The following is a 24,683-nucleotide window of genomic DNA, read 5'->3' as shown; positions in this document are numbered from 1 at the left end:
TGATTTTCTCTCTAGTTTTTCATTTGAGTTTCACCGTCACAGACTTCATCCTTAAATATATCTACCTTGAAAAATGCATGCCCTCTACATTTATACTTTCAGTATATACTGTCAGTTCTCTCAATTAATTACAATGGTAAAAACTTATACTTACTTTGTGCTAGTCACTGTTGTTCCAAGTGCTTTAGATTAAAAAAAAAAAATTATATAGCGTTTATTCTGTGCTAGATGGTATTCTAAGAACTTTACAAATAGGAACTCATTTAACCCTATAAGGTAGATATTATTACAATTTTCATTTTACGAAAAAAAGTACAGTGAGGTACACAAATGGATATAAGAATTTATCCAAAGAGAGCCATTAAATGTAAGCTATGTGATTTGAATTCAAGTATTTTGGTTCCAAAGTTCATGCTCTTAATGCTAGACTATGATAGACTACCAAGATTATGACTTTTTACGGGAAGAATTATGTCTTCCATATATCACTCCAGAATAAAACTAGAGTCATCCCACAGTATATGCAGGGGATTGGTTCCAAGTCACCCCCTTCCCCACTTCATATCAAACTCTGGGCATATTCAAGTCCCAAAGTCAGTGCTTCAGAACCCACTTACATGAAAACTTGGCCCCCCTTACATAGGGATTTCAAGTCCTGCGTATACTGTATATTTGATCCGAGTTTGGCTGAAAATACCTACGGGTAAGTGAACCTGCACAGTTCAAACCCGTGTTGTTCAAGGGTCTACTACATTTTGTATTCCTATGATGCTAACACGTCACTTTAATCAACTTACTCTTTCTATTCCCACTACTACCATCTACATTTCTTCTTTGGGAAACTATTCTGGTAAAGTGCATTTATAGAGCCGCTGCAGCTCCAACAGGCCTCCAATGGCCTAACGACATAATTTGCATGCTTGAAGAGGTAATCCAATGAGTTCTTCATGCTCTCACCTAGCAGTACATTCCTGTTAGGTAACTTACCTTTCTGGTGAGTCCCCATTTCTCTCTCCCCCAAATCACAGTGCAATTTCCATAAGCTGCCTAAAATATTGTGGGCATAATTCCCATTAAATTCTACATCCCTATTAACTTCAGTCTTCAGAAGAAGCCAGGTCATTCTTCATCATGAGAACCCATCCTTATTCAGCTTGGTAAGCCCCTTAGTGTGATGCTGTATTACCCACTCCCCAACCCTTTTCTATCCTTCCACTTTGACTTCTGAAATTCATGGGCCATCTTCAGCCAAGTCCTTTCTATTGTCAGCCTTTTCAGTGAACTTCCCTTTTACCTTTTGGCTTTAACTGAAGTCCAAAGATACAGCTTCCTCATTCTCAAGCCACTAAGTCTGGAGATGAAACATTTTTTTTTTCTGTTCTCCATTCCACTGCCACCATATTTCCTTTTCTTCTCTCTAAAACCCTCTCTGGTTTCTTTGAAATTCAGGTCATAGACTACATAGGCTTTATCTTTCCTTGTTGTTATCAGCTGTCTTCCAGGTCTTGGAAGGCTCATTCCTAGATTATAGCATCTGACTTACTGTTCCTCTATCACTACTCTCTCGTATTTCCTTGGGAATTTCAATATCCGCACAAATGGTATATCTAAAACCCTGAACTCTCGGTTGTTTCGAGATCTTCTTTCATTTATTCTCCCCAGCAACCCATTGAGTATAACTGTACCTCATCCATAATCTCAGATTCAAACTACTGTTTTTCTAGCTCATCCCATCTAGTATTTTGACAGTATGTGCTGTTTAACCCCGCAAGACTTCCAATCCATCAACTCTTGTATCTTTACACATTCCCTCAACCCTTCCTGTATTCTTCCCTCCTTACTTCACTTAGATTCCTTTGCTTTCACCCTCATTTCCCTTACAGCTCACTCTCTGTCCTAATTCCCTGGAAGAATCCCAACCAGCTGCTTTGCTTATACTCAAGTAGCTGAATATGCTTAAAGAAAGACATACAACTATGCTGTTGACTCACTTTAAATTCAAGACCATTTTATGTCAAGTGGGACCTTGATCCTAGGCTCTTAAGATGCACCAAGTTATGTAGATGATTGTTTCACTCTTTATCCTCTGTCTTCAAACCTCCCATACCTCTTTTCCCTTCCTTTGAGTTGATAATTTACCTTCTAATTTAACTGAGATAGAAGAAAAAAGTCAGAGAAGATGGTAAATTACCCATCTACCAGATTTTGTACCTGCACCTGTATACCAGCATACTGTTTTCTTGCAATAAATAAAGTGTTCTTGCTCCTATCTAATGCCAGTCCTCTACTTTTGTACTCCCTTCTCACAGACATTACTTCTTTGAATGGCCCCTCAACAGAATTTCCCTATTTACTTGCTCAAACATATTATTCTGAACAGCCCATCATAAATCAACAACCACTACCACCACCACCCTTGCTTGACACCATAACCTCCTTCAGTACTGACCCATTTCTTTGCTCCCCTTTAAAGCCAAGATCCTTGCTCTCCACTTCCTCTCCTCTTTCTTCTTGAACCCACTAGAACCAGGCATTTATCACTGTGCTTTTAAGATTTTTATCACGGTATCTGTGAGCTCCACATTGCCACATTCAATGAACAAGTTCCGTCTTCATTTTACTTGACCTATTGACATCATTTAACACATTTGATAATTACTGCCTTCTTGAAACACCATACTTCTTGGTTTCCTTTGTTGGTCCTTTCTCATCTTTTTCACTTATGTTACACCTCCCAGTGCTCAGTCCTCAGGCTTCCTTCTTTTCTCATACTTATTCTACATATGATGCCATCTAGTTCTACGGCTTTAAAATCCACCTGTAGGCTGACAATTCCCAAATTATATCTCTACCCTGAACATTCCTTTTGAGAAGCAGACTCATACTCATTGCCTACCTGATATCTCCATTTGGATTTTTAATAGACATTTCAACTCAGTATGTCCCAAACTGAACTCTCGATTCCTCTGTCCACTCTATTACCACCACTAAACCTGCACCTTCATAGTCTTCTCTATCTCGGTAAATTATAAGTTCATTTTTCTTGTTCTTTAGGCCAAAAACCCTGAATTCATTAGCAGGGAGGTCCCTACAAGGGTATAGAGCCCAAGGCAATTCAACTAGACTTGCCCAAGGCAATAATAAAGGAGATCTTATTGTTGACATTTCATAGGCCCTTTGAGAAATCCTGAACACTCCAAGGGTGCTGCCCCGATTGACCTACTCAAAAGATGAGCCAGAACCTTCACTGTTTTTCCATTACAAGCTGCATGCAGTTCTTTCGGCAAAGCCCATTGGCTCTACCTTTAAATTATACTGGAATCCAATCACTCCTTACCAATTCGAAATACTATCTTAGTAGAGAAGCCTTCCCTGATAACTCTCTCTTTCACCCTGTTTCCTTGCCTTACCTCATTTTTCTTGACAGCATCTATCACTACTGACATCTCCATATCCTTCTACTAATGTAAGCTCCATGATGGCAGAGGTCTACAAGTGCCTGGCATATAACAGGTGTCTAATTATAGTCTATCTCCACTCCAATTTGCCCTTTTCTAACAGAATAATGCTCCAAAAGCACTATTCTGATCACGTCAACATCACAGCCAATCTTTCAATTCCATTTAGATGGCTTTTTCTTTAGGAGGTCTTTCTTGATCTTTCTGGGAAGATATGGTCTTTCTCTTTTTAGAAGAATTGTTTCAGTATTTCCATTATGCCATTTTCAATAAAGGTATAGGTCTAGAGTAAGACAGAGCTAGTTTTGAATCTAGATTACACTACTTATTAACTTATTAGGAAAATTATTTCCAACTGGGCCACAGACTCCTTACTCATAAAATGGAAACAATATTAGTGCCTGCTTCATTAGGGTGATTGTGAAGACTAAATGAAATAATGCATGTAAAGCATTTAGCAGATTCCTGTCCAACAATGAATACTCAACAGATTTTTATTTTGATTATTTTCATTATTTTATAGTATCTTTCCCCATTAGATTGTAAGCACCGGGAAGGCAAATACAGTGTTTTATTCATTTTTGTATTCCTTAAAGTATTTGATAAAGTAACCTAAAGAATAAAGAAAATTTGATTTATACAATAAAAATAAAGTAACTAGTACTTCTTGATCTCTATTTCTATAGCAACATAAATTGAAGAACTCTTGGATAATATTTATTTAAACCAACTATTCATAAAATTCATGCTGTAAAATTGGAAACGTTTTGGTTTTTTTTCCAGATTTCTATTGTGCAATGAAAAGAAAAATGAAAACAAATTACTGCCATCTACTGATAATTCATTAGAATTGCATAAATTAAGGAAACAGTCTTTTAGAGACAAGACTGTCTTTTCAAATACGTCTTTAAGATAAGTTAGAACATCATCAGAGTCATCCAAAAATAATTAATCGAATAATTAAAAATAAACTGTATACCTATCATATACCCCTACTGCTGAATCTGCTGACACTAGGGATTACTTCCTTTTCTGGTCAGGCAATGAGATTAGAGTTTCAGGGCATTGAAAAAGAAAGAAACCAGAGGGTTTGTACTGCTCCTTACCTCCCTATCCAAGAAAATATAGGCAACATTCATACATTATCCACACTGCTTCTAGGTTTCTACCAAAGGAGGGGCTTTGCTGAATGTATAGATAGTACTGGACTACCAAAACATCTCTTGTTTTGGAGTGCAGACATAAAGGAGTTGGTCTGCAACTCAAATCCAAGCTTTAAAGGATGTCTAGGCAACTGTTTCGAAAAGATTTCTACCTCTGGGACAGAAGTTATATAGACCTTTGGTGAAATCCAGTTATAACCTACCTGCTTGTCTCATTCAGAGAGGCAAGAGGCAAGGTCTTTTTTTCCTCCCCCTCTAAACAAGTAAACATGATTTCTAAACCAAGAGGAACTTTATAGTGGGTTAAATGGTGCCCTCACGCACATCCAAAGATATATCCATGTCCTAACTCCCAGAACTTGCAAATGTGACCTTATTTTGAAAAAACGAGTTTTGCAGATATAACTGGGTTAAAGATCTTGAGATGAGATCATCCTGGCTTTAGGGTAGGTGACTGAATCTGCAAATGGACAATGGCCAGACCATATGTAAAAACAGAACTCTGACCCACAGCCTGCAGCAAGCAACCCAGGAGACCAATCTATTATCTACAGTAACCAGTCCAGGAAATCTATAAATTAGACTTGTAGAAAGTCATATCATTATCACTAACAACAATCCTAGGAGACAAACTATAACAATAGGCCCAAATGACCAGTACTGGATTAATAACTGGCATCTTCCCTAACTTTTGTCCCCATTTCCAAGTTGAGACTAACAAGAAGAAGCCATAGAATGCTCCACTTCTAGTTGGACTGCCTGCAGCTTCCTCATGCCGAGAGCCTCTAATCAGGGCATGCCCACTCCTCTGCCTGCCTTTGGCTCTGCTAAAATGCAGGAGATCGTGGCTCCCTCCCTTACAAGGCCTGAATAAATAGCCTTTGCTTGTTCTCATTTGATTGATCTTCATTGATTTCTACACAAGAATCCTTATAAGAGAAAGGTAGAGGGCTATCTGAGACTCAGACCCACATAGAAGACCATTTGACAATGGAGGCATGGAGCTCCAAGTCACTTAGCCCCTAGGCAAAGAACACCTGAAGTCACTAGACAACAGAAGAGGTCAGTGAACAGAAGAGGTAAGTGCTGTCACTTCCTAAGGTGTTGACCTCAGTTTCATTATCTGGCCTCTATAATTGTGAGAGAACAAGTTTTTGTTGTTTTTAGTCACCCAGTTAGTGCTAATTTGTTATGGTAGCCCTAGGAAATGAACAGAAGCTTTTAGCAAGGAAATTTGCATCTGCTACATGGCCTTTTCTGGAAAGATCCATAAACCTTAGTGTAAATGGCTTAAAAATGACTGTTTTGTTTTTTAAAATCATACTTGTTTTCATGAGAAGATTTACACAGCATTATAAAAATGTCTGGGAAGTTCTTCAGTAGTTTCCCTTAATAGCCAGGCACCATCTCTGCCCTCAAAACACTCTAGGTAGAAAGACACATAGTCAATTAAAATGGAGAGGTACAGTAGCTGATGTCTTAGCCTGTCGACACATAACCTCTAACTAGTTAACTCACTCTATTTCCTTTGTAAGTCATAAGTGACTAATTCCCATATCATGCTAGGAAACTGTTATCTAGTAAATCTGCCTATTTCTGGTCCTATCAATTTACAAGTAAGTAATCTTACAACTTACTTGTGTTTGTTTGCAAACCTGTTTTTGCCAGTTGTACTTGATATTGTGCTTTCATAACTTTATATTGTATAAACCAATGAAAGAGTGTGAAAATTGTTTCTTTAAAAATCTATGTTTAATATTTTGGAAAGACCCAACAAAGGTATGTGAGATTAACTGTAAAAGATTATAAAGTATAGTGGTGGCTCACGCCTGTAATCCCAGCACTTTGGGAGGCTGAGGTGGGTGGATCACGAGGTCAGGAGTTCAAGACCATCCTGGCCAACATGGTGAAACCCTGTCTCTAGTAAAAATAGAGTGGTGGTGCATGCCTGTAATCCTAGCTACTCAGGAGGCGAAGGCAGGAGAATCACTTGAACCCGGCGGAGGTTGCAGTGAGCCAAGATCGCACCACTGCACTCCAGCCTGGTGACAGAGCGAGACTCCATCTCAAAAAAAAAAAAAAAAAAAATTATAAAGTATAAATCTGCTCTCAGATTGCTTCACAAGTACCTTTAAGTTATTTTCCCCTTAAAAGAACAAAATCTTGGGAAATCTTAGCTGATGGTTTATGGGTATGATTTATACAAGAGATAGTATGCAGAATTCCAATCAGTAGACTACATGCAAAGAAAAGGTCTTGGACCTTCTCAGTAGATTGGCAAATGAACATACAGTTGTTTTAGGTCAGAATACAGTTTAAGGTATTTGCTATACTTTTTCATGACTCTGGTTCAATTGACCTTTTTTCTTTTAAAAAAGCTTTCTTTAGATATAATATACATACCACAAAGTTCATCCTTAGAGTGTACAATTCAATATTTAACCATTTTTTCCACTTACTGCTTGGCTAGGGGCCCAGACTACATCTATGAGAGGGCTTCTTATATATGAACAAAATGTAAAGAAGCTATTAATTTTGCTTGATGAGGGATGGGGATTCAGGGAAGATTATGTCTGAGCTTGAAGAGCCTTGAACAAAAAGTAGCAGTTAGGCATATAAAGAGGAGGGTATTTTCCTAAGTAGAGGAATTGCAAATGTAAAGAATGAAATCATGTGGCCTCCAAAGAACAGCTTTTATTTGAGTGGCTTGGGAATAGGGCATTTTTATTTTTTCAGACTTAATTATGCATCTGAATCATATATAGAGATTAAAACTAAACAAAAAAAGCAAAACATGTTCAGGCCTGACTCCTAGAGATTATGATTCAACATATATCTGGGGTGGAGTCTCTACACTAATTTTTTTTTTTTTAAGTTGCCTTGCAGTTCTGATTTGTAGTCAAGACTGAGAACCACTGGAGTAGGACAGAGTGAAAATGGGATGAGGAAGTGTTAGGACATGATGCTAGGACCAGATGGTGAAAGGAAATGGTATGCAAATACAATATAACAAATTCTCTCTTCCCTGACAACTTCATTCTTTTGAAATATTTTCTTTTTCATTTTTTTTACTGCCACTACTGTTGCATGAAAGAATACGAATCCCACCATCGTAAAAACAGAGATAAATGTTTAAAACCTTTGTAACTAAAAGACGTCTATTTTGCTTGAGGTACTAAGCTGGTGCAAAAGTAATTGTGGTCTTTGTCAATGGCAAAAACCGCAATTACATTTGCACCAACCTAATGATATTTAACATAGACTCAGGGCAGAGTGCACCTTCTGATTGCGTGTACCATCTACCGCTCGGGGTTCTTAACAAATGACCAAAGAAAACACGAATTTTGACAAAACTGGTGCTAGGGCTACTGAGGGGTGGGTTCCTATTCTGGGTTAATGCTCCCATTCTCTAGTCAAGCACGAGAACATGCCTACTCCAGAGGGCTCTTTCAAACCCCCAGCTGAGATTATGAGACAAAGGTTCTTTAGCGCCTACCAAATGAGCAACAGTAAATGTAAAAAGGACCTCTCGTTTCATCACAACCAGTTCCTCAGGAAGCACCATTTCTCTTACTCTTGAAAGGTCGGATATTTTTTCCCTTTAGCATACACTGGCGTTCCACGTCCTAACTGCTATTTTCAAATAAATGAACGTTATATTCTTGGAGGTGCTAAACTGCACCTTTATCATGATTTTAGTTACGGATGAGGGCCTTTTACTTAAGTCCTGCTAGTGGCACATATTTTAAAAGGCCATAGAGGTCATCCATGTTGTCAACACAAGTGAAGGCGCTCGAAGGGGTGTTGGTCAACAAGAATCAGCACAAAGGCATTGGAGGAGAGACAACAGCTTGTTTCTGGAAACAAACGAACAACAAAAAAACACTAAAAACATCTCCTCGAGAGGGCCCCTGACTTGAGCCCTGCATGGGACAAGCAGCCAAGAGCTAACATGACAAGGGACTGGCCCCGGGCTGCGGTGAGGAAACCCAGCGTCCTGACCACGCTGCTGGGTCGCGAGGCGTCCCTCAGAGACCGGAAGCGCGGACTTCAGCTCTCTTGGGAAACGGCTTCCGTTAGCAGAAGGGAGACTGCGGTTTGGTCCCGAGGTCGCTCCAGCAGCCCCACCTCACGCGACCCGCCATTGCCACCGCCCCCTCACAGTGCCCGCCGTCCCGCTCTCTAACCTGGCCCTTAGTTCCCCGCCCCGTGCCCTCTAGAGACCTGCAGCTCCTGCCGCCCCGCGCCCGCTCCCGGGGTCGGTCGTTCCGCCGCCCCATCCCCCATGACGGAGCCCCTAGCTGCCTCCTCGCGACCCTTTCCGGACTCGGCCTGCCCACTCCCGCCCGCTAACCCGCCTGGCTCCGGGCCGAGGGCCCTCGCGGGACTCTGGTTCCTGTTCCTCTAACGCCGGCCGGGCTGCTGGGTGCCGGCTCGGCAGGCCGCCTAGACCCGGAACTGCTGAGGCAGCAGCGGGCTCGCGGCGCTTGGCTCATCCCGGGATTCCCCAGCGCTCGCGCTGGGCCTGCAGCGTCCGCACCAAGCACGCCGGGCGGCCCTGCCCAAGCTCCCTCCCGCCTCCCGGCAGCTGGCCCTCGGGACCCCGGCCTTCAGGTTTCCCCTGGGATCCCGGGACGGGCAGGCGGGGGATCTGTGCGGCCGCGGCGAGGTGGGTGAGGTGAGGCGGGAGGAGGTGGGTGAGGTGAGGCGGGGCGAGGTGGGTGAGGTGAGGCGGGGCGAGGTGGGTGAGGTGAGGCGGGGCGAGGTGGGTGAGGTGTGGCGGGGCGGGTGTCGTCGCCGCTGGGCCGAGCTTACGACTCCAGTTGACCGGCTCGCGGCTGCCCAATTTCGTTGGGGCTCAGGACGAGGGTCGGGGCGGCAAATCGTCACAGAGGTCGCTGTAGACCTGTGTGCAACCGAAGGTGAAAAGCGGGAAGGCGCGGACCGAATCGCCTCTGGTGCGCGTTGTCCGACAGGAAGTCCCGAATGGGCGGTGAGCGGCCGGTGGAGGTGCACGGGCAGGTGCAGAGCCACAGCCTGCGTCCCGTGAGCCGAGGCGGGCAGGAGGAACAGGGACCCGGCGGCGACAGACGTTGGGCGGAAATTCACAATGAACAGGGAAGGGGGACAGTCACCCACTCAAAACTGGCTAAATGAACCTCAGAGGGAGCCCCGAGCGATGGGGAGCGAAGGTTAGGGGAAGCGGCAGGAGAAAACCTTCTTGGGCCAAAGGGCGTCGCCAAAGCGGGTCACCGGAGACCCGCAGGATGGGGTGGGAGGGCTGGGCTGGAGGTGAGCAAAGCTGGATGGGGAGAATGAATTAAGAAAGTTGCGAGGAAGCCTGTCTGGTCCAAATCATTATAGCTTTTGTGGTCATTGCTAAGTGTGGAGTACTGCGCAAATCCTCAGGGGAACTCTATTAGCCATCTCAGCTTTTGTCATCTTAAAAGGCGAATTTCGGGTGCAGCTCCATTTAGCTTCGTGAACTTAAGCCCCCGCATATGAAAGGATGAGACCTAATATGACAGTCATGTCAGGACTAATGATATATCACACAGGTTGACAACCTGCAATTTAAAAACAGGACTTTGTCTCAACTCAGCAAGTAATTCCTTACTTAAAAGTTCTATGTAAACAAAACAGAGGAACTGTTGTACTGCTGGAAAGATGTACCAGCATTTTCACAAAACGAATTAAAAGATGGCTTTGCTTTCACTGTCATGGTTCTCTTGTGACAGAGTAGACTGGCTTTTCTGGGAGGGGCCTAGATTTACTATTTTAATTACATTTTAAAATCAATGTAATTATTCTTTTTTAATCTACCACAAATTTCTGTCGTAACTATAAGAGGATTTATATAATTTTATATTCTTATACTAATTTTTATTTGCAGGTGATTTGGCACAAAAGTATTCTTTCAAGGATGGCAGAAGCAGTTTTGATTGATCTTTTTGGTTTGAAATTGAACTCTCAAAAAAACTGCCATCAGACATTACTGAAGACTTTGAATGCTGTCCAGTACCACCATGCCGCCAAGGCCAAGTTTCTTTGTATAATGTGTTGCAGTAACATCAGCTGTGAAAGGGATGGAGAACAAGATAATTGTGAATTAGAAACAGGCAATGGATTATCAGCTCTCTTGAAAGAATTTGAGATTGTTAGCTGTCCCAGCATGGCTGCCTGTTTGTATACCATTAAACAGAAAATTGATGAAAGAAATCTGAGCAGCATTAAGGTAATTGTACCCAGGCACAGGAAGACATTAATGAAAGCTTTTATTGATCAACTCTTCACTGATGTTTACAATTTCGAATTTGAAGATTTGCAAGTGACTTTGAGGGGAGGACTTTTTAAACAGTCCATTGAAATAAACATAATCACAGCTCAAGAACTAAGAGAAATTCAGAATGAAATAGAAACATTTTTGAGAAGTCTGCCAGCACTGAGAGGAGAATTAACTATTATCACTTCTCCTTTGATCCCAGGTATATTAACCACTAACTGTTGTTTTTACTTTGTACATGAAAAACCAGTCTTTCTTCAGAGGTAGTCTTTTTTTCCTCCTTTCTTTTGTTGACTGTTGTGGGCTTACTACTCATTAGCATCAGTGGCAACACAGAGCTATCATGTATGACCCTATAGTATCAGGGTCAAGGGATAACACCTTCAAAGCCACCCCAAATAAATAAATTTGCTTTATGAAAATTTGATGTTGAGACAAATAATCTAGCCCTCCTTTGCAATGAGATTTATGACACTTAAAATCTTCTATTTAGAAATTCTGAAATTTCAAATCATTGGCACCTTCATAGAAGAGTAAAATTTAAAACAATCAATCTTGCTTCTTGGTTAAACAGTATTTTCTCTGAGCTATATGCTGTTAGATATGACAAAGCTAGATGAGACACAAGATACCTTTTGAAGAGCAACAATCTCATAGGGAGCATAAAACAAACACAGCAGAACGCCATAAGAACGTATGGAGATACAAAATGCCATAGAAATTAGAAGCCAAATAACAAGGGCAGGTAGCAGTGATCAGGGAAGGTCTAATTGAGAGACTGGTATTTTGAATAGCGTCTTTTAAATCTTCACTGCTTATCTTCAACAGATATTTTCATTCATGGATTTACTACAAGAACAGGTGGGATATCTTATATACCAACTCTTAGCTCATTCAATCTCTTCAGTAGTTCCAAACGGAGAGATCCCAAGGCAGTGGTTCAAGAAAATCTGCGTAGGTTGGCGAATGCTGCAGGATTTAATATGGAGAAATTTTACCGAATAAAGGTAAAAGTTTGCTTTATATTTTGAAAGATCTAAAGTATATTTTTTACTTTACTACTAACTACATGGACTTTAAGCTATTTAACTTTTGTATCTGCTTTTTTATCCAAAGTTTTAGAATAATGCTGTGGTTGTTTTTCTTAGATTTATACACCATAGCCTAAAGATCAGTTCTATTTTATACACACACACACACACAGATATATATGCACACACACACACACACACAGATATATATGCACACACACACACAGAGTAAGTCATCCTTTAATGTTGATGGGTTCTTGGAAATTGTGACTTTAAGCGAAACGACATAATAAAACCAATTTTACCATAGGCTAATTGATATAAATAAGAATAAAGTTTCTAAGGCATATTTCTTGTCACAAAAACATCACCAAACTTCTAAATAAAGACCAACACATTCCTAGTATTAAATATTGAAATAAATGTGAGCTAGACATACATTTACAAAAGAGTAATAAAAACAAATTAAGATAACTACCAAATTGTTTTGGTTCAGGGCTTCAGGTAGCTGGAGTCTATCCTGGCAGATCAGGATCCAAGGTCATAACCCACCCTTGACAGGACGCCATTCCATTGCAGGGTGCTTTTACACACACACACGTGTACTCCTACTGGGACCATGTAGACACCCCAATTCATCTAACATACACTTCTTTGGGATGTGGGAGGAAACTGGATTACCTGGAGAAAACCCACGCAGACATGAGGAGAAGGTGCAAACCTCACACAGTCAGTGACAGGGTGGGTAGTCAATTTTTTTCATTAACATTATAATGAAATGATATGGAATAAAATGACATTATTCAAGAGCCTACTGTATATTTCATCTGGAGTCCTCTATTCTAAAAGTACAGTTAATTCTCAGAGAGTATACTACCACTGCCCTTTTTGATTTGAAGAAAGGGAACTGCATGGTGGTAGAGAAAGGCTATTATTTTATAAATCTACTCCAGGAGGAACTAGGGTCATAGTTGATGAGATAATGTCTTGTTCCTTACAGAATTCTAGCTTTACTTGAGTCTGGGAAAAGTAAAAGTATCATTGATTTGGTAATTAACTTTCTTTTACAGGAAAAATTTTCATTTTGTAGAAAGTGCTTTAAGAAGTGTTATACCTATCTTTATGGAAAGATGTTCATTATTCACTATAATGAATTTTATAATGTTAAACTGTGCTTTTCTTTGTATAAACTATCAGAGAGTGTAATACCAAAAGCTTAAATAGTTAAATTATAAGTAAATTTTGTGTTTTCCCATATATAAAAGTGATATATTTAATGAATGCTAGTAATCTTAAACTGGTTATATAATTTTATGCTACAGTGAATACCTTCAGGAAAGCTTGTGGTATGAGAAATCCCACTTCCAAAACATTTTTGTTGCACATTTTTGGTATTAGACTCATCATTCCAATGACATCTGGATTATGGGAAGAAAGGAGCCTGATTCTTATGATGGAATAACTACAAATCAGAGAGGAGTCACAATAGCTGCTCTTGGTGCTGACTGTATACCAATAGTTTTTGCAGATCCAGTCAAAAAAGCATGTGGGGTTGCTCATGCTGGTAAGTATACTTAATTAAACATTTAGGATTTTACTCATTGTGCAGGAAAAATTGTAATTTCTTTCTGATAGACATGGCAAACAGTTAATTACATTATACTGTGGTAAATGTAATGATGGGAGGGGCGGCATAGTTTTATTATCGGGACGGCCAAGAGGAGTATCCACATCAAATTATATGAATTGTAGTGGAATTCCCAAAGGAGGTCGCACCTAGGTTGATTCCTAAGGAATTTGTTGGTTTTGGCTGAGTAACAGTGTTCCTCAGCAAGGGTGCTGTTAACATTTTGGGCAAGATAATACCACATTGCAGATTAAGTGTCTTTAGCCCCTGAAATTCTTAATGACAGTAGCACCTCTAGTTACTGTAATAACCAAAACCAACCAACCAACCAATCAAACAACAATGAAACCCTCCAAGCTTTTCAAAACACTCCCTAGGGGAGTGGTACTGCCTTTGGTTGAGAATCCTTGAAATCCAGGCCATAGGAAATGGGAATGTTAGGCATGTTTCAGAAAAGTATTCACCCAGATGGAGCTGCATGTGTAAAGCTAGGGAGGTAGGAAAAAGCAAGATGTTTTGAAAACTGTTTTTAGTTTAAATCATTTAATGTATTTAACTGCAACTATTCTCTAAGAGCAAAGAAGTATTTTTAGAAGGTATATTGTGTTAAAGATATGGAGTTTTGTTTTCTGAAGTATTTTAAAATGGTATTTTAGATTACCCCATAGCTGTGGTTTTGTGTGAAATGAGGGATAATCTTTAAAATTTCCTTCACTTGTAAATCTATTTCTACTTTGCTTTTTAGCTCATAGGTAAAAAAGAAAGTAGCATATTTTTATTTTGACCTAGCTGAAATAATGGGATTGAATGAGTAGAAGTCAGGTTTACTACATGACATTGTCAAAAAGTTATTTAAAATTTGAATCTTGGCTCCTGGATATAAAAAGAGGATATTATATTTTTACTTCTTAGGTTTGAAAACATTTAGTTTAAAAATATCCAAGATCAAGCAGTCAAAATGAAGTTATAAATGTGAATTTCAAGTCATTAATAAGTTATTTTTGAAAGAATAAAATACCTAGGAATACAGCTGCCTTAACTTAGGAGGTTAAAGATCTCTACAATAAGAATTACAAAAACACTGCTGAAAGAAAGCAGAGATAATGTAAACAAATGGAAAAACATTCCATGTTCATGGATAGGAAGAATCAATATTGTTAAAATGGCCACACTGCCCAAAGTAATTTATAGATTCAATACTATTCCTATCAAACTACCAATATCATTTTTCACAGATTTAGAAAAAACTATGTTAAAATTCATATGGAACCAAAAAAGAGCCCAAATAGCCAAAGCTATCCTAAGCAAAAAGAATAAAGCTGGAGGAGTCACATTGCTCCCTTCAAGCTGTACTACAAAGCTACTATTACCAAAACAGCATGGTGCTGGTACCATAACTGACACATAGGCCAATGAAACAGGATAGAGAACCTAGAAATAAAGCCACATACTTTACAACCATCTGATCTTTGACAAAGTCGACAATAACAAGCAATGAGGAAAGGATTCCCTATTTGATAAATGTTGCTGGGATAACTGGCTAGCCATATGCAGGAGATTGATACTAGATCCCTTCCTTTCACCATATACAAAAACCAACTGAACATGGATTAAAGACTTAAACATATAGCCTAAAACTATTAAAACCCTAGGAGAAAACCTAGGAAATACCATTCTGGACATAGGCATAGGCCTTGGCAAAGATTTCATGGTGAAGACTTCAAGAGCAAACAAAAACAAAAATAGACAAGTGGGATCCAGTTAAACTAAGGAGCTTCTGCACAGCAAAGAAACTATCAACAGAGTAAACAGAAAACCTACAGAATTGGAGAAAATATTTGCAAACTATGCAACTGAAAAGGTCTAATACTGAGAATCTATAAGGAACTTAAATCAACAAGCAAATAACAATACCATTTAAAAATGGGCAAAGGACGAGAACAAACACTTTTCAAAAGAAGACATATACGTGGTCAACAAGCATATGAAAAAATGCTTGATATCACTAATCATTAGAGAAATGCAAATCAAAACTACAATGAGATACCATTTCAGACCAGTCAGAATGGCTGCTATTAAAAAAAAGTCAAAAAATAACATGTTGGTGAGATTGTGGAGAAAAGGAAATGCTTACACACTGCTAGTGGGAATGTAAATTAGTTTAGCCACTGTGGAAAGCAGTTTGGATATTTCTCAAAGAACTTAAAATTAGAACTACCATTCAACCTAGCAATCCCATTACTGGGTATATACCCAAAGGAATATAAATTATTCTGCCATAAAGACACATGCACATGTATATTCATCACAGCACTTTTCACAATAATGAAGATGTGGAATCAACTTAGATGCCCATCAGTGGTGGACTGGATAAAGAAAATATGGTACATATACACAATGGGATACTATGCAGCCACACAAAACAATGAAATCATATTCTTACAGCAACATAGATGCAGCTGGAAGCCATCCTAAGTGAATTAATGCAGGAACAGAAAATCAGATACCATATGTATCTTTTAAGTGGGAGCTACACATTGAGTACACATGGACACAAAGAAAGGAACAGTGGACATGGGGGCTTACTTAAGGGTGGTGGGTGGGAGGAGGGTGACGACTGAAGAACTGTCTATTGGGTACTATGTCCACTACTTGGGTGATGAAATTGTTTGTACACGAAACCCCAGTGACATGCAATTTACCCATGTAACAAACCTGCATATATGTACCCCTGAACCTAAAAAGTTGGAAAAATAAAAATAAATTAACTTTAAAATATAATATAATTACATATATTGTATACTTATTTTATCAGATATCAAAAAGAATAAAATTCTTCTATGGGACTACTTTAATAAAGATCTTTTAACCAGATGTGTATACATAGATATACATGTGCTGTAGGAGAAAAATCAAATAGAAAGGAGGTGGATGAACTACAAGTGAGAGGATAATTAAGGAGGCTCACTGAAGAAGAGAGCTACTCTCATCTGTAGAAAAGCCCTGACAATTTCTCTCTTTAACTCAAAATGCCTATATCTAGTTGCTTCCCTTTGAACATCACTGTCTACATCTTCCTAGGTACCTCAAAATCATTATGTCAAAAACTCAACATCATTTTCCCTAAAGTCTTCTCTGCCAGTTAGGTTTCCTGTTTTGATTATTGACCTCCTACCCACTTACAGATAGAAACTTGATGTCTTCATTCTGTTCTTCCCATAACCACATATCCAGTGGGTTACCTGTGGAGGCTGAACCTATCGCCTAAGTACTTCTTGCTTTCATCATCTCCTTTTATCTGTAAAAAATGATCCCTTCACCTGAGTGCCTAGCTTTTGAAGGATATGAGTATGGAGTGCTTAAGGAAAGCGTAAGGGGAGTCATTATTGGCCAACTATATCAGCTGAATCAAACCCAGATATAGGGAATAAAGGAAAAATGCAATATTCTTAGCTTTCTGTCTTTGGCAACAAGAAGGTAGCAGAAGTAAAGAAGATGGTTTTGTCTTAGAACACTGTAAGATGCAAGGCAGGCTGGGCACGGTGGCTCAAGCCTGTAATGCCATCACTTTGGGAGGCCGAGATTGGCGGATCACGAGGTCAGGAGATCGAGACCATCCTGGCTAACACGGTGAAACCCCATCTCTACTAAAAAATACAAAAACAAAAACTAGCCGGGCGAGGTGGCGGGCGCCTGTAGTCCCAGCTACTCGGTAGGCTGAGGCAGGAGAATGGCGTAAACCCGGGAGGTGGAGCTTGCAGTGAGCTGAGATCAAGCCACTGCACTCCAGCCCGGGCGACAGAGCAAGACTCCGTCTCAAAAAAAAAAAAAAAAGTGCAAGGCAGGTAAGACAGAGATGGCAAGGGAACGATAGACTGGACAAGTGGGAAGGGAGTAAAAAGAGACTGTTAATTGAAATATAATAGGTTTTGGTGTAAAAAGTGAGGGAGAGATGAAAACTGCAAAACATTGCTGAAGGACATTAAAGAAGACACAAATAAATGGAGAGAAGTTCTGTGTTCATGGATTAGAAGTTAGAGAAATGCAAATCAAAACCACAATGAAATATCACCCCACATCCATTAGGATGGCTAATATTTTAAAACCTCAGAAAATAAGTGTTGTTGAGGATGTGGAGAAATTGGAACCCTGGTGCACTGGTGGTGGTAATGTGAAATTGTGTAGCCACTATGGAAAACAGTACGGCAATTTCTCAAACAAGTATAAATAGATTACCATATGGTCCAGAAATTCCCTTTCTGGAAGTATATCCAAAATAATTGAAATCAGGAACTCAAAGAGATATTTGCACACCAATGTTGATAACACAATTATTTGCAATAGCCAAAAGGTGAAAGCAATCTAAGGTACATTGGTAGATGAATGGGTAAGCAAAATGTGGTGTGTGCATACAATGGAATATTATTTAGCTTTAAAAAGGCAGAGAATTCTGACACATACTACAATATAGATGAACCTTAAGGACATTATGCTAAGTGAAATCAGTCAATCACAAAAAGATAAATACTGTATTGATTTCACTTATATGATATACCTACAATAATCAAATGTACAGGAACTGGAAGAAGAATGGTGATTGCCAGGGGCTGGTAAAAGGAAGAAACAAGGAGTTATTGTTAATAGTTGTAGAGTTTCCATTTTATCAGATGAAAAAATTCTGGAGATTGGTTATACAACAATGTGAATTCAACACTACTGAACTGTGTACTTAGAATAGTGGATTTTGTGGTTTTTTAACCACAATCTTTTAAAATGTGAAAAATAGAGAAGACTAAGCTATGATCTCAGTGGAAACTAAAACTATAGAGCATCTTTAAATGGAAGATGAAGAAAACTCCCATTTCGTGTCTCTTCTGTGTCAGGTGCTTTGTGTAGTATAGCTCATTTAAAAACCACATGATAATGTAATTAATCTTGTGGTTCATTAATTATTTCTGAACTTTGAAAAATATACAAACTATATCTGCTCACTTTTAACTTAGACATAAATTCAGGTGAAATTTTGCTACATTTTGACTTTCCTTATCTCTTTTTATTCCTATTTACCAGGTTGGAAAGGTACTTTGTTGGGTGTTGCTATGGCTACAGTGAATGCTATGATAGCAGAATATGGCTGCAGTTTGGAAGACATTGTTGTTGTACTTGGACCTTCAGTAGGACCTTGCTGTTTTACTCTTCCAAGAGAATCAGCAGAGGCATTTCATAATCTTCATCCTGCATGTGTACAACTATTTGATTCACCAAATCCCTATATTGACCTCCGTAAAGCCACAAGGTATGTCTGATTTCATTCAACTGCAAGTTTGATTCTTTCTTATTGCTCTAAGATGAAATTTATTTTAGAGAACAATTAGTAACTCTAAGAAGAATTTAGGTGGCGGTTATTTAAGCAGCTGACGTGCACATGTACACAAACACTCATTTTAAATATGAAATCTGTTTTTATGTGAGTTTGAATAACAGAAATTTTTTTGTCTGGTATCTTTCATTGATTTGAAAGTGAAGGAAGAGGCCGGGCGCGGTGGCTCAAGCCTGTAATCCCAGCACTTTGGGAGGCCGAGACGGGCGGATCACGAGGTCAGGAGATCAAGACCATCCTGGCTAACACGGTGAAACCTCGTCTCTACTAAAAAAAATACAAAAACCTAGCCGGGCGAGGTGGCGGGCGCCTGTAGTCCCAGCTACTTGGGAGGCTGAGGCAGGAGAATGGCATAAACCCGGGAGGCGGAGCTTGCAGTGAGCTGAGATCGGGCCACTGCACTCTAGCCTGGGCGACAGAGCGAGACGCCGTCTCAAAAAAAAAAAAAGAAAGTGAAGGAAGAAACATCTGGCATTTAATTTTAAGAGATCTACTTAAACTTCATATAGAAAAGTTGGCATGTACTTCACAGCCATTCCTCAGCTAAATTCTCCTAGATGTAATGAACTCTCAGGAAGCTGATATTTTAAAATTATTCTTATTATCTAATTAACTAGAGGAATATATTTTTTAGAAAAAATATTAGATAATATAAATACACAGGTTTTTACTTTCAATTTTTTTACAGTTCTTTGCGTTTTTGAATTTATGAAGTTTTGCTATTAATAACTGGTGAAAATTATTTGTCATTACTACAAAGGCAAATTAATGTGTGTTTTAAATCATGTTTCTATTCCAGTCACCAGAACCTTACCCAGAGTCTGCCTCACTTAGTACAGACGTGGAAGAGATTGAAATTGATTCTTAAATGTGACTTTTTAAATCAAGTATCACTAATTTGTACTCATATTTCATATCATAAAGTGTTCATGGAGAAGCAAGTTTTCTGAGAAAAATCTGGCTAATAGAAGGAAAGGAGATGAAGGGCCAGATGACTAAAAAGCATACTCTGGCTGAGCCAGATGAATTTTGTCTGATATCCTGGTAACTTTTGTAGAGATTTCTTCTTAAATAAGCACTTGATTTTGATTATAAAACTCTGTACCTAGATTGTGTCTATAGGACAATATGGAAGGTTGTACTGTGCATATATGAACTTAGGTGATAATGCTGATACACTGTAGCATTTTTTTCCTGACTAGTCCATGTTCTGTAATTGAATAACAATATACATTGTTCTAGGTACATCTTTCCTGGAACTCTTTCATGCCAACATCCATATTTTTTTTCATATTGCTTTGGCTATTGGGAAAATAAACTCTTGCTCTCTTTTGAAAAATATTTTTCCTAAGGATTCTTCTAGAACGGGGAGGAATTCTTCCACGGAATATTCAGGACCAGAACCAAGATCTCAACCTCTGTACATCTTGCCATCCTGACAAGTTTTTCTCCCATGTCCGAGATGGCCTTAATTTTGGTACACAAATTGGCTTCATATCAATTAGAGAATAAGGTACAGTAGGTTTTCTCTCCTCTCTCCATTTTTCCTCTCTTTCATCCCTCTCTCCACCTCTCCCTCCCTTTCTCTTTCTTCCTCTTTTAGCCGTTTCCTCCCCTCATTTTGAAAAAACAGTTAGTTATGTTTAACTTTACTCCTTTATTCCTATAGGAAGAATGATGTTTCTACTTTTTTAGTGATATAATAGTACTAGCAAAGTTCATTGTCAGTAACACTCTATTATAAAGAGCAGCCACTCCTTTTCCTAGTTAATGAAGAATAATTAGCCAGGGTTATGTTAAAAGTATAAAAATAAAACAATTTAATCTTTAAAAAAGTATGTAAGTATTTCCTTTCTCTCTACTATGTACTTGATATCTGTACATTCCTTATCCTAACATCCTTATAATTTTCATGTTATTTTCGAAAATAAATCTTTGCATAAAGATTCTAAATTCTAGAATAATAAGAAATTCTCACATACAAACTAGCTTGATTTTCAACTAGATTTCCAAATGATTATCTGCATTTGGAGTTGGCCAAATTTTTGTTTTAAAATGACAGTAAATAGTTTAGACTTTGTGGGACATACAGTATATGTCTCAGCTACTTAACTTCACCATTGTAGAGGTAGAGCAACAAGAAATACTGATAATATAGAAATGAATGAATATGTCTGTGTTCCAGTAAAACTTTGTTTACAAAAATCAGGTGAGAGAGCCAGGCACAGTGGCCCTGCTCCTGTAGTCCCAGCTCCTCAGGAGGCTGAGGTGGGAGGACTGCTTTAGGCCAGGAGTTTGAGTACAGCATGGATAACATAAACCCTGTCTCTAAAGAATAAAATAAACAGGTAAAGGGCCAGATTTGGCCTATCGGCTATAGTTCGTTGACACATGATCTAAAGTCATAGAGCAAGACTGAGTGTAATTTTCTTAAAATAGTATTTATTAGAGATGGTTTTGTTGGAATTATATAAAAATATTTCATGGCACTGATTTAGCACCACCCCCTCAGGATATATGTAATTTTCCCTAAGGTTACTTCTAGCTGAATTAATATTATTTTTTACTCTTTACAATGTTTTTAGCTCTTTAACTTACAGAAAAACTTTAATAGACTTCACGATTGCAAGGGTCTCATATTTGATTTCTATGTATTTTACAGATACTTGACTGGATTTTTGTATAACTGTTTCCTGCCTCCTTCCAAACTGACTGCAAGAGAGAAATTTAGCTGTTTGATCTACTTAAAACCAAATGGATTACAATGGATAATTCATCTTTAGGGTATATTTTTACTATTATTCAAAGTCAAATGATTTTCATTTAATTATAATAATAACTGACAGAAATCAGTATGTTGTAGCTAATATGTTTTATGCATGAGAATTATTCTTAAAGTTTGTTCTCCCTGTTTATTACACAGATCAGGAATAGATTTGTTCAGTTCAGTATTTATTGAATACCCTCTATTGGTCAGGCATTGTGTTAAGCATAGGTGAACTGAAATGAACACGACTTTTTTCCTTTGAATACAATGAAGGAGATAAACACTTCTGCAACTTAATTTTAATAGCAGTAGAAGAAAACATAAGGAATAGAGGTTAATTTTACCCAGAAGGCAGAGTAGAGAAAATATTACAAGAGAAAATCACATATCACATTGGCTCAAAAGATGTAGAGGTTTTTGACGAATGAAGAACAGCCATAACAGGTAAAGGGAACACCATGAACCAGGGCATGAAACTGAAAGTGCATAACATATTCTAGAGAGAAAAGGGTGTGGGCAGAAGTTAGGGCTGGAAAAACAGGTTGGAAACAGATAAGTAAGGGTCTCAACTGCAGTGTCAAAGAGCTTGCAGTTTATTTTCCAGGCAATGAATAGGCAGCCAAAAAAAAAAAAAGTAAGGATTTTTTTTCTCCCTCCCCCATGGCATTATATTTAAGAGGATGAATTTAAATTGTGTGAGACCAAAGCATAGAGACTAGATAAGAGGTGGTCAAAATATTTCAAAAAGAAATAATGAAGATCCAATGAAGGAAGTGGAAATTAAAATAGAGAAGAGAGTAGATGGATTAGAGAGACATTTAAGAGATGGAATCAATAGATCCTGTTACTAGATAATGGAAGTAAGAGGTGAGGAAGAGTGGAAAAGTCATTAATGACTAAGATTTCTGCTTGGCTATTTACTAAGATTGGCAACAAAGGGAGGGAGAAAGTTTGGGAAAAGAGAGGAGGATAATGAGTTTGACTTTACATAGAATGAAGGACATCCAGATAGAAATGTTTGGTTAATAATTAGAAATATAGACCTAGAAATTAGGAGGAAACCTGAGACAGAGACAGAGATTTCAAGGTTTACGGTACAGAGATGATGCCTGATTCTATTGGAGCAAGTTGGATCATCTAGGCAGAAATTAGGATGAGAAAAAGGAGGTCCAAGAATATAACCTTATAAAACACCTGCATTTCAAGAATAAGAAGCTGAAGGAGTAAAAAAAAATTAGTCACAGAAGTAAGAAAAAATAGGGTAGTTGTTTTGAAGAAGCCAGGATAGGTGTGGAAAGTACTCAAAAAGAAATCTTCAGGGATAAAATAAAGTGATGATTAAAAAGAAATCAGTGGATTAAGCGCATTGAAACTGTTCTATAGGCAGTGGTCATTGAGTCAGCTTTCAGTGCGTTAGGAAGAAGATGCATAGGTGTCAACTCTTCTTTGACAGCACTTACTAGAGAAGAGAAAAAGCTGGGGAACTACATCTTGAGGGAAGGGACTTTTTTTGGATGAGTGGTTTTGAGTATGTTTGTCAGTTGAAGAGAGAACTTAAGGTAGTTTTCATTTGGGAGAAATTGTATATATATATTTAATGTAAGTTATCACGTTGCATCTTAAAAATTTTTTTATTTAATACATGTATTTCTTACATGTATGTGTGGTGGCATGACAGCAAATAACATTTGTTTGGTATTTCCAAAGGACTTTCATGTACATTACCTCATTTTACCTTTACAGCTACTCTGAAATACACAGGCATTATCCCTTTTATTCAGCTGAGAAAACTGAGCTTCATTGAGGTGGAAGTCAAAAATCACATAATTTGTGATGAAGTAAGATTTGAACATACGTTTTGTGACTCCAATTTTCCTCTCAGATTTTAAAATTAATTAAAGGGATCTTAGTTATATTTTTATTTTTAACTTTTTGTTAACATAATTTATTCAGTGAAAATTTTGTTGAGGTACTGGGACAGGTTAAAAAAATACAGTTGTAACCCTCAGGATATTTAATATCCAGTGAAAAGTGACAATCAGTAAACCAGCAATTTCAATACTTTGATATATGTTGTGAGGTTGTGACAACTGATTCTTGTTTAGTTTAATTCTATATCTCCCTTAGCCCAGTGTTAAATTTAAATAAAATACCTCATTTTTTCCAATTCAGGGAAGGCACTAAACATAAAGCATAGGATAAAAATGTTGAACTCATCCAAAATATTGTTTTGTTTAAAGAAAATGATAAAGATTAAGGAATACTTACATGTATTGAGAAAGGTTAATAATTTTCTAGTTCTTCACTGTGCATTATTTTGTTTGAAGTTGGTAAATTTGGAGTATCCTGCAGACACATTTTGCTTTATGTACTACAACATCCTACAACCAAATGAAAATTATTTTGATTATCCGGTTTGGGATGATCTCTGCCTAAGTATATAATGAAAAGATGTCTCCTTGCTGTTTTACTGAATGAAAAGTGCTGATTTAGTAACTCAGAACTATCAGGTTATTAAATAATCATCTTATTGCATCTACAAGATAGCTGTCACTCTCACACATTTGTATGTAGGTTTCTAGGACTTTTGGGGTACAACAACAAAGATTTCTAGTAAGTTAAGTTTTGGTTTTGTTTTTAATTTTATTTTAAATTTATAAATAACAATGGTACCTCTTCATGGGATACATAATAATGTTTCCATTCATATAATGTATAGTGATCTGACCAAGGTAATTAGCATGTCTATCATCTCAAACATTTTTCTTTGCGTTATGAAGATTTAATTGTTCCTTCCAGCAGTTTTCAAACTATATATTATTGTTAACTATAGTTATCCTACAGTGGTATAGAACACTGGAACTTATTCCTCCTAAAGTTTTGTTTTTAATCTAAGCACTGCTACTAACTGCACATAGGAAATATTGATTGCTATTTTATTAATAAGGGGAATTAAGTTTGTAAATCAAATAAA

The 24,683-nt window shown here is 38.1% G+C and overlaps 2 protein-coding genes across 11 annotated transcripts in view; one reads left to right on the top strand and one right to left on the bottom strand.

The window, feature by feature from the left end:
* The window catches only part of CCDC122 (coiled-coil domain containing 122), a 41,089-nt gene extending 31,439 nt beyond the window's left edge, over positions 1-9,650 (bottom strand). For 3 of the 7 annotated variants that reach the window (XM_030922122.1, XM_030922120.1, XM_030922121.1), the window contains exons 1-2: positions 9,437-9,543; positions 155-182 (exon numbers count right to left, since the gene is read on the bottom strand). The gene's annotated coding sequence lies outside the window, so the exon portion shown is untranslated. Of the gene's footprint in view, positions 1-154; positions 183-8,975; positions 9,109-9,436 lie in introns of those variants that run through there. The other 4 variants (XM_030922124.1, XM_030922125.1, XM_030922119.1 and 1 more) reach the window with 4 other exon arrangements.
* On the top strand, positions 9,195-24,121 carry LACC1 (laccase domain containing 1). 4 transcript variants are annotated; one of them, XM_030922116.1, is made up of 7 exons: positions 9,195-9,290; positions 10,515-11,106; positions 11,733-11,911; positions 13,334-13,499; positions 18,633-18,858; positions 20,295-20,455; positions 21,605-24,121. In XM_030922116.1, the coding sequence occupies exons 2-6, from the start codon at positions 10,545-10,547 to the stop codon at positions 20,452-20,454; spliced, it is 1,293 nt and encodes a 430-aa protein (XP_030777976.1). In that variant the 5' UTR covers positions 9,195-9,290; positions 10,515-10,544; the 3' UTR covers position 20,455; positions 21,605-24,121. The 4 variants fall into 4 exon arrangements, with proteins under 4 accessions (XP_030777976.1, XP_030777977.1, XP_010366364.1 ...); XM_030922117.1 differs by lacking the exon at positions 9,195-9,290 and adding an exon at positions 9,418-9,543; XM_010368062.2 differs by lacking the exon at positions 9,195-9,290 and adding an exon at positions 9,536-9,614.
* The last annotated feature ends 562 nt before the right edge of the window (positions 24,122-24,683 follow it).

The sequence above is a fragment of the Rhinopithecus roxellana genome, chromosome 18 (assembly GCF_007565055.1).
Source record: "Rhinopithecus roxellana isolate Shanxi Qingling chromosome 18, ASM756505v1, whole genome shotgun sequence".
Classification (NCBI taxonomy): domain Eukaryota; kingdom Metazoa; phylum Chordata; class Mammalia; order Primates; family Cercopithecidae; genus Rhinopithecus; species Rhinopithecus roxellana.
The sequence above is the reverse complement of the archived record's forward strand: the minus strand, read 5'-3'. Positions and strand labels throughout refer to the sequence as shown.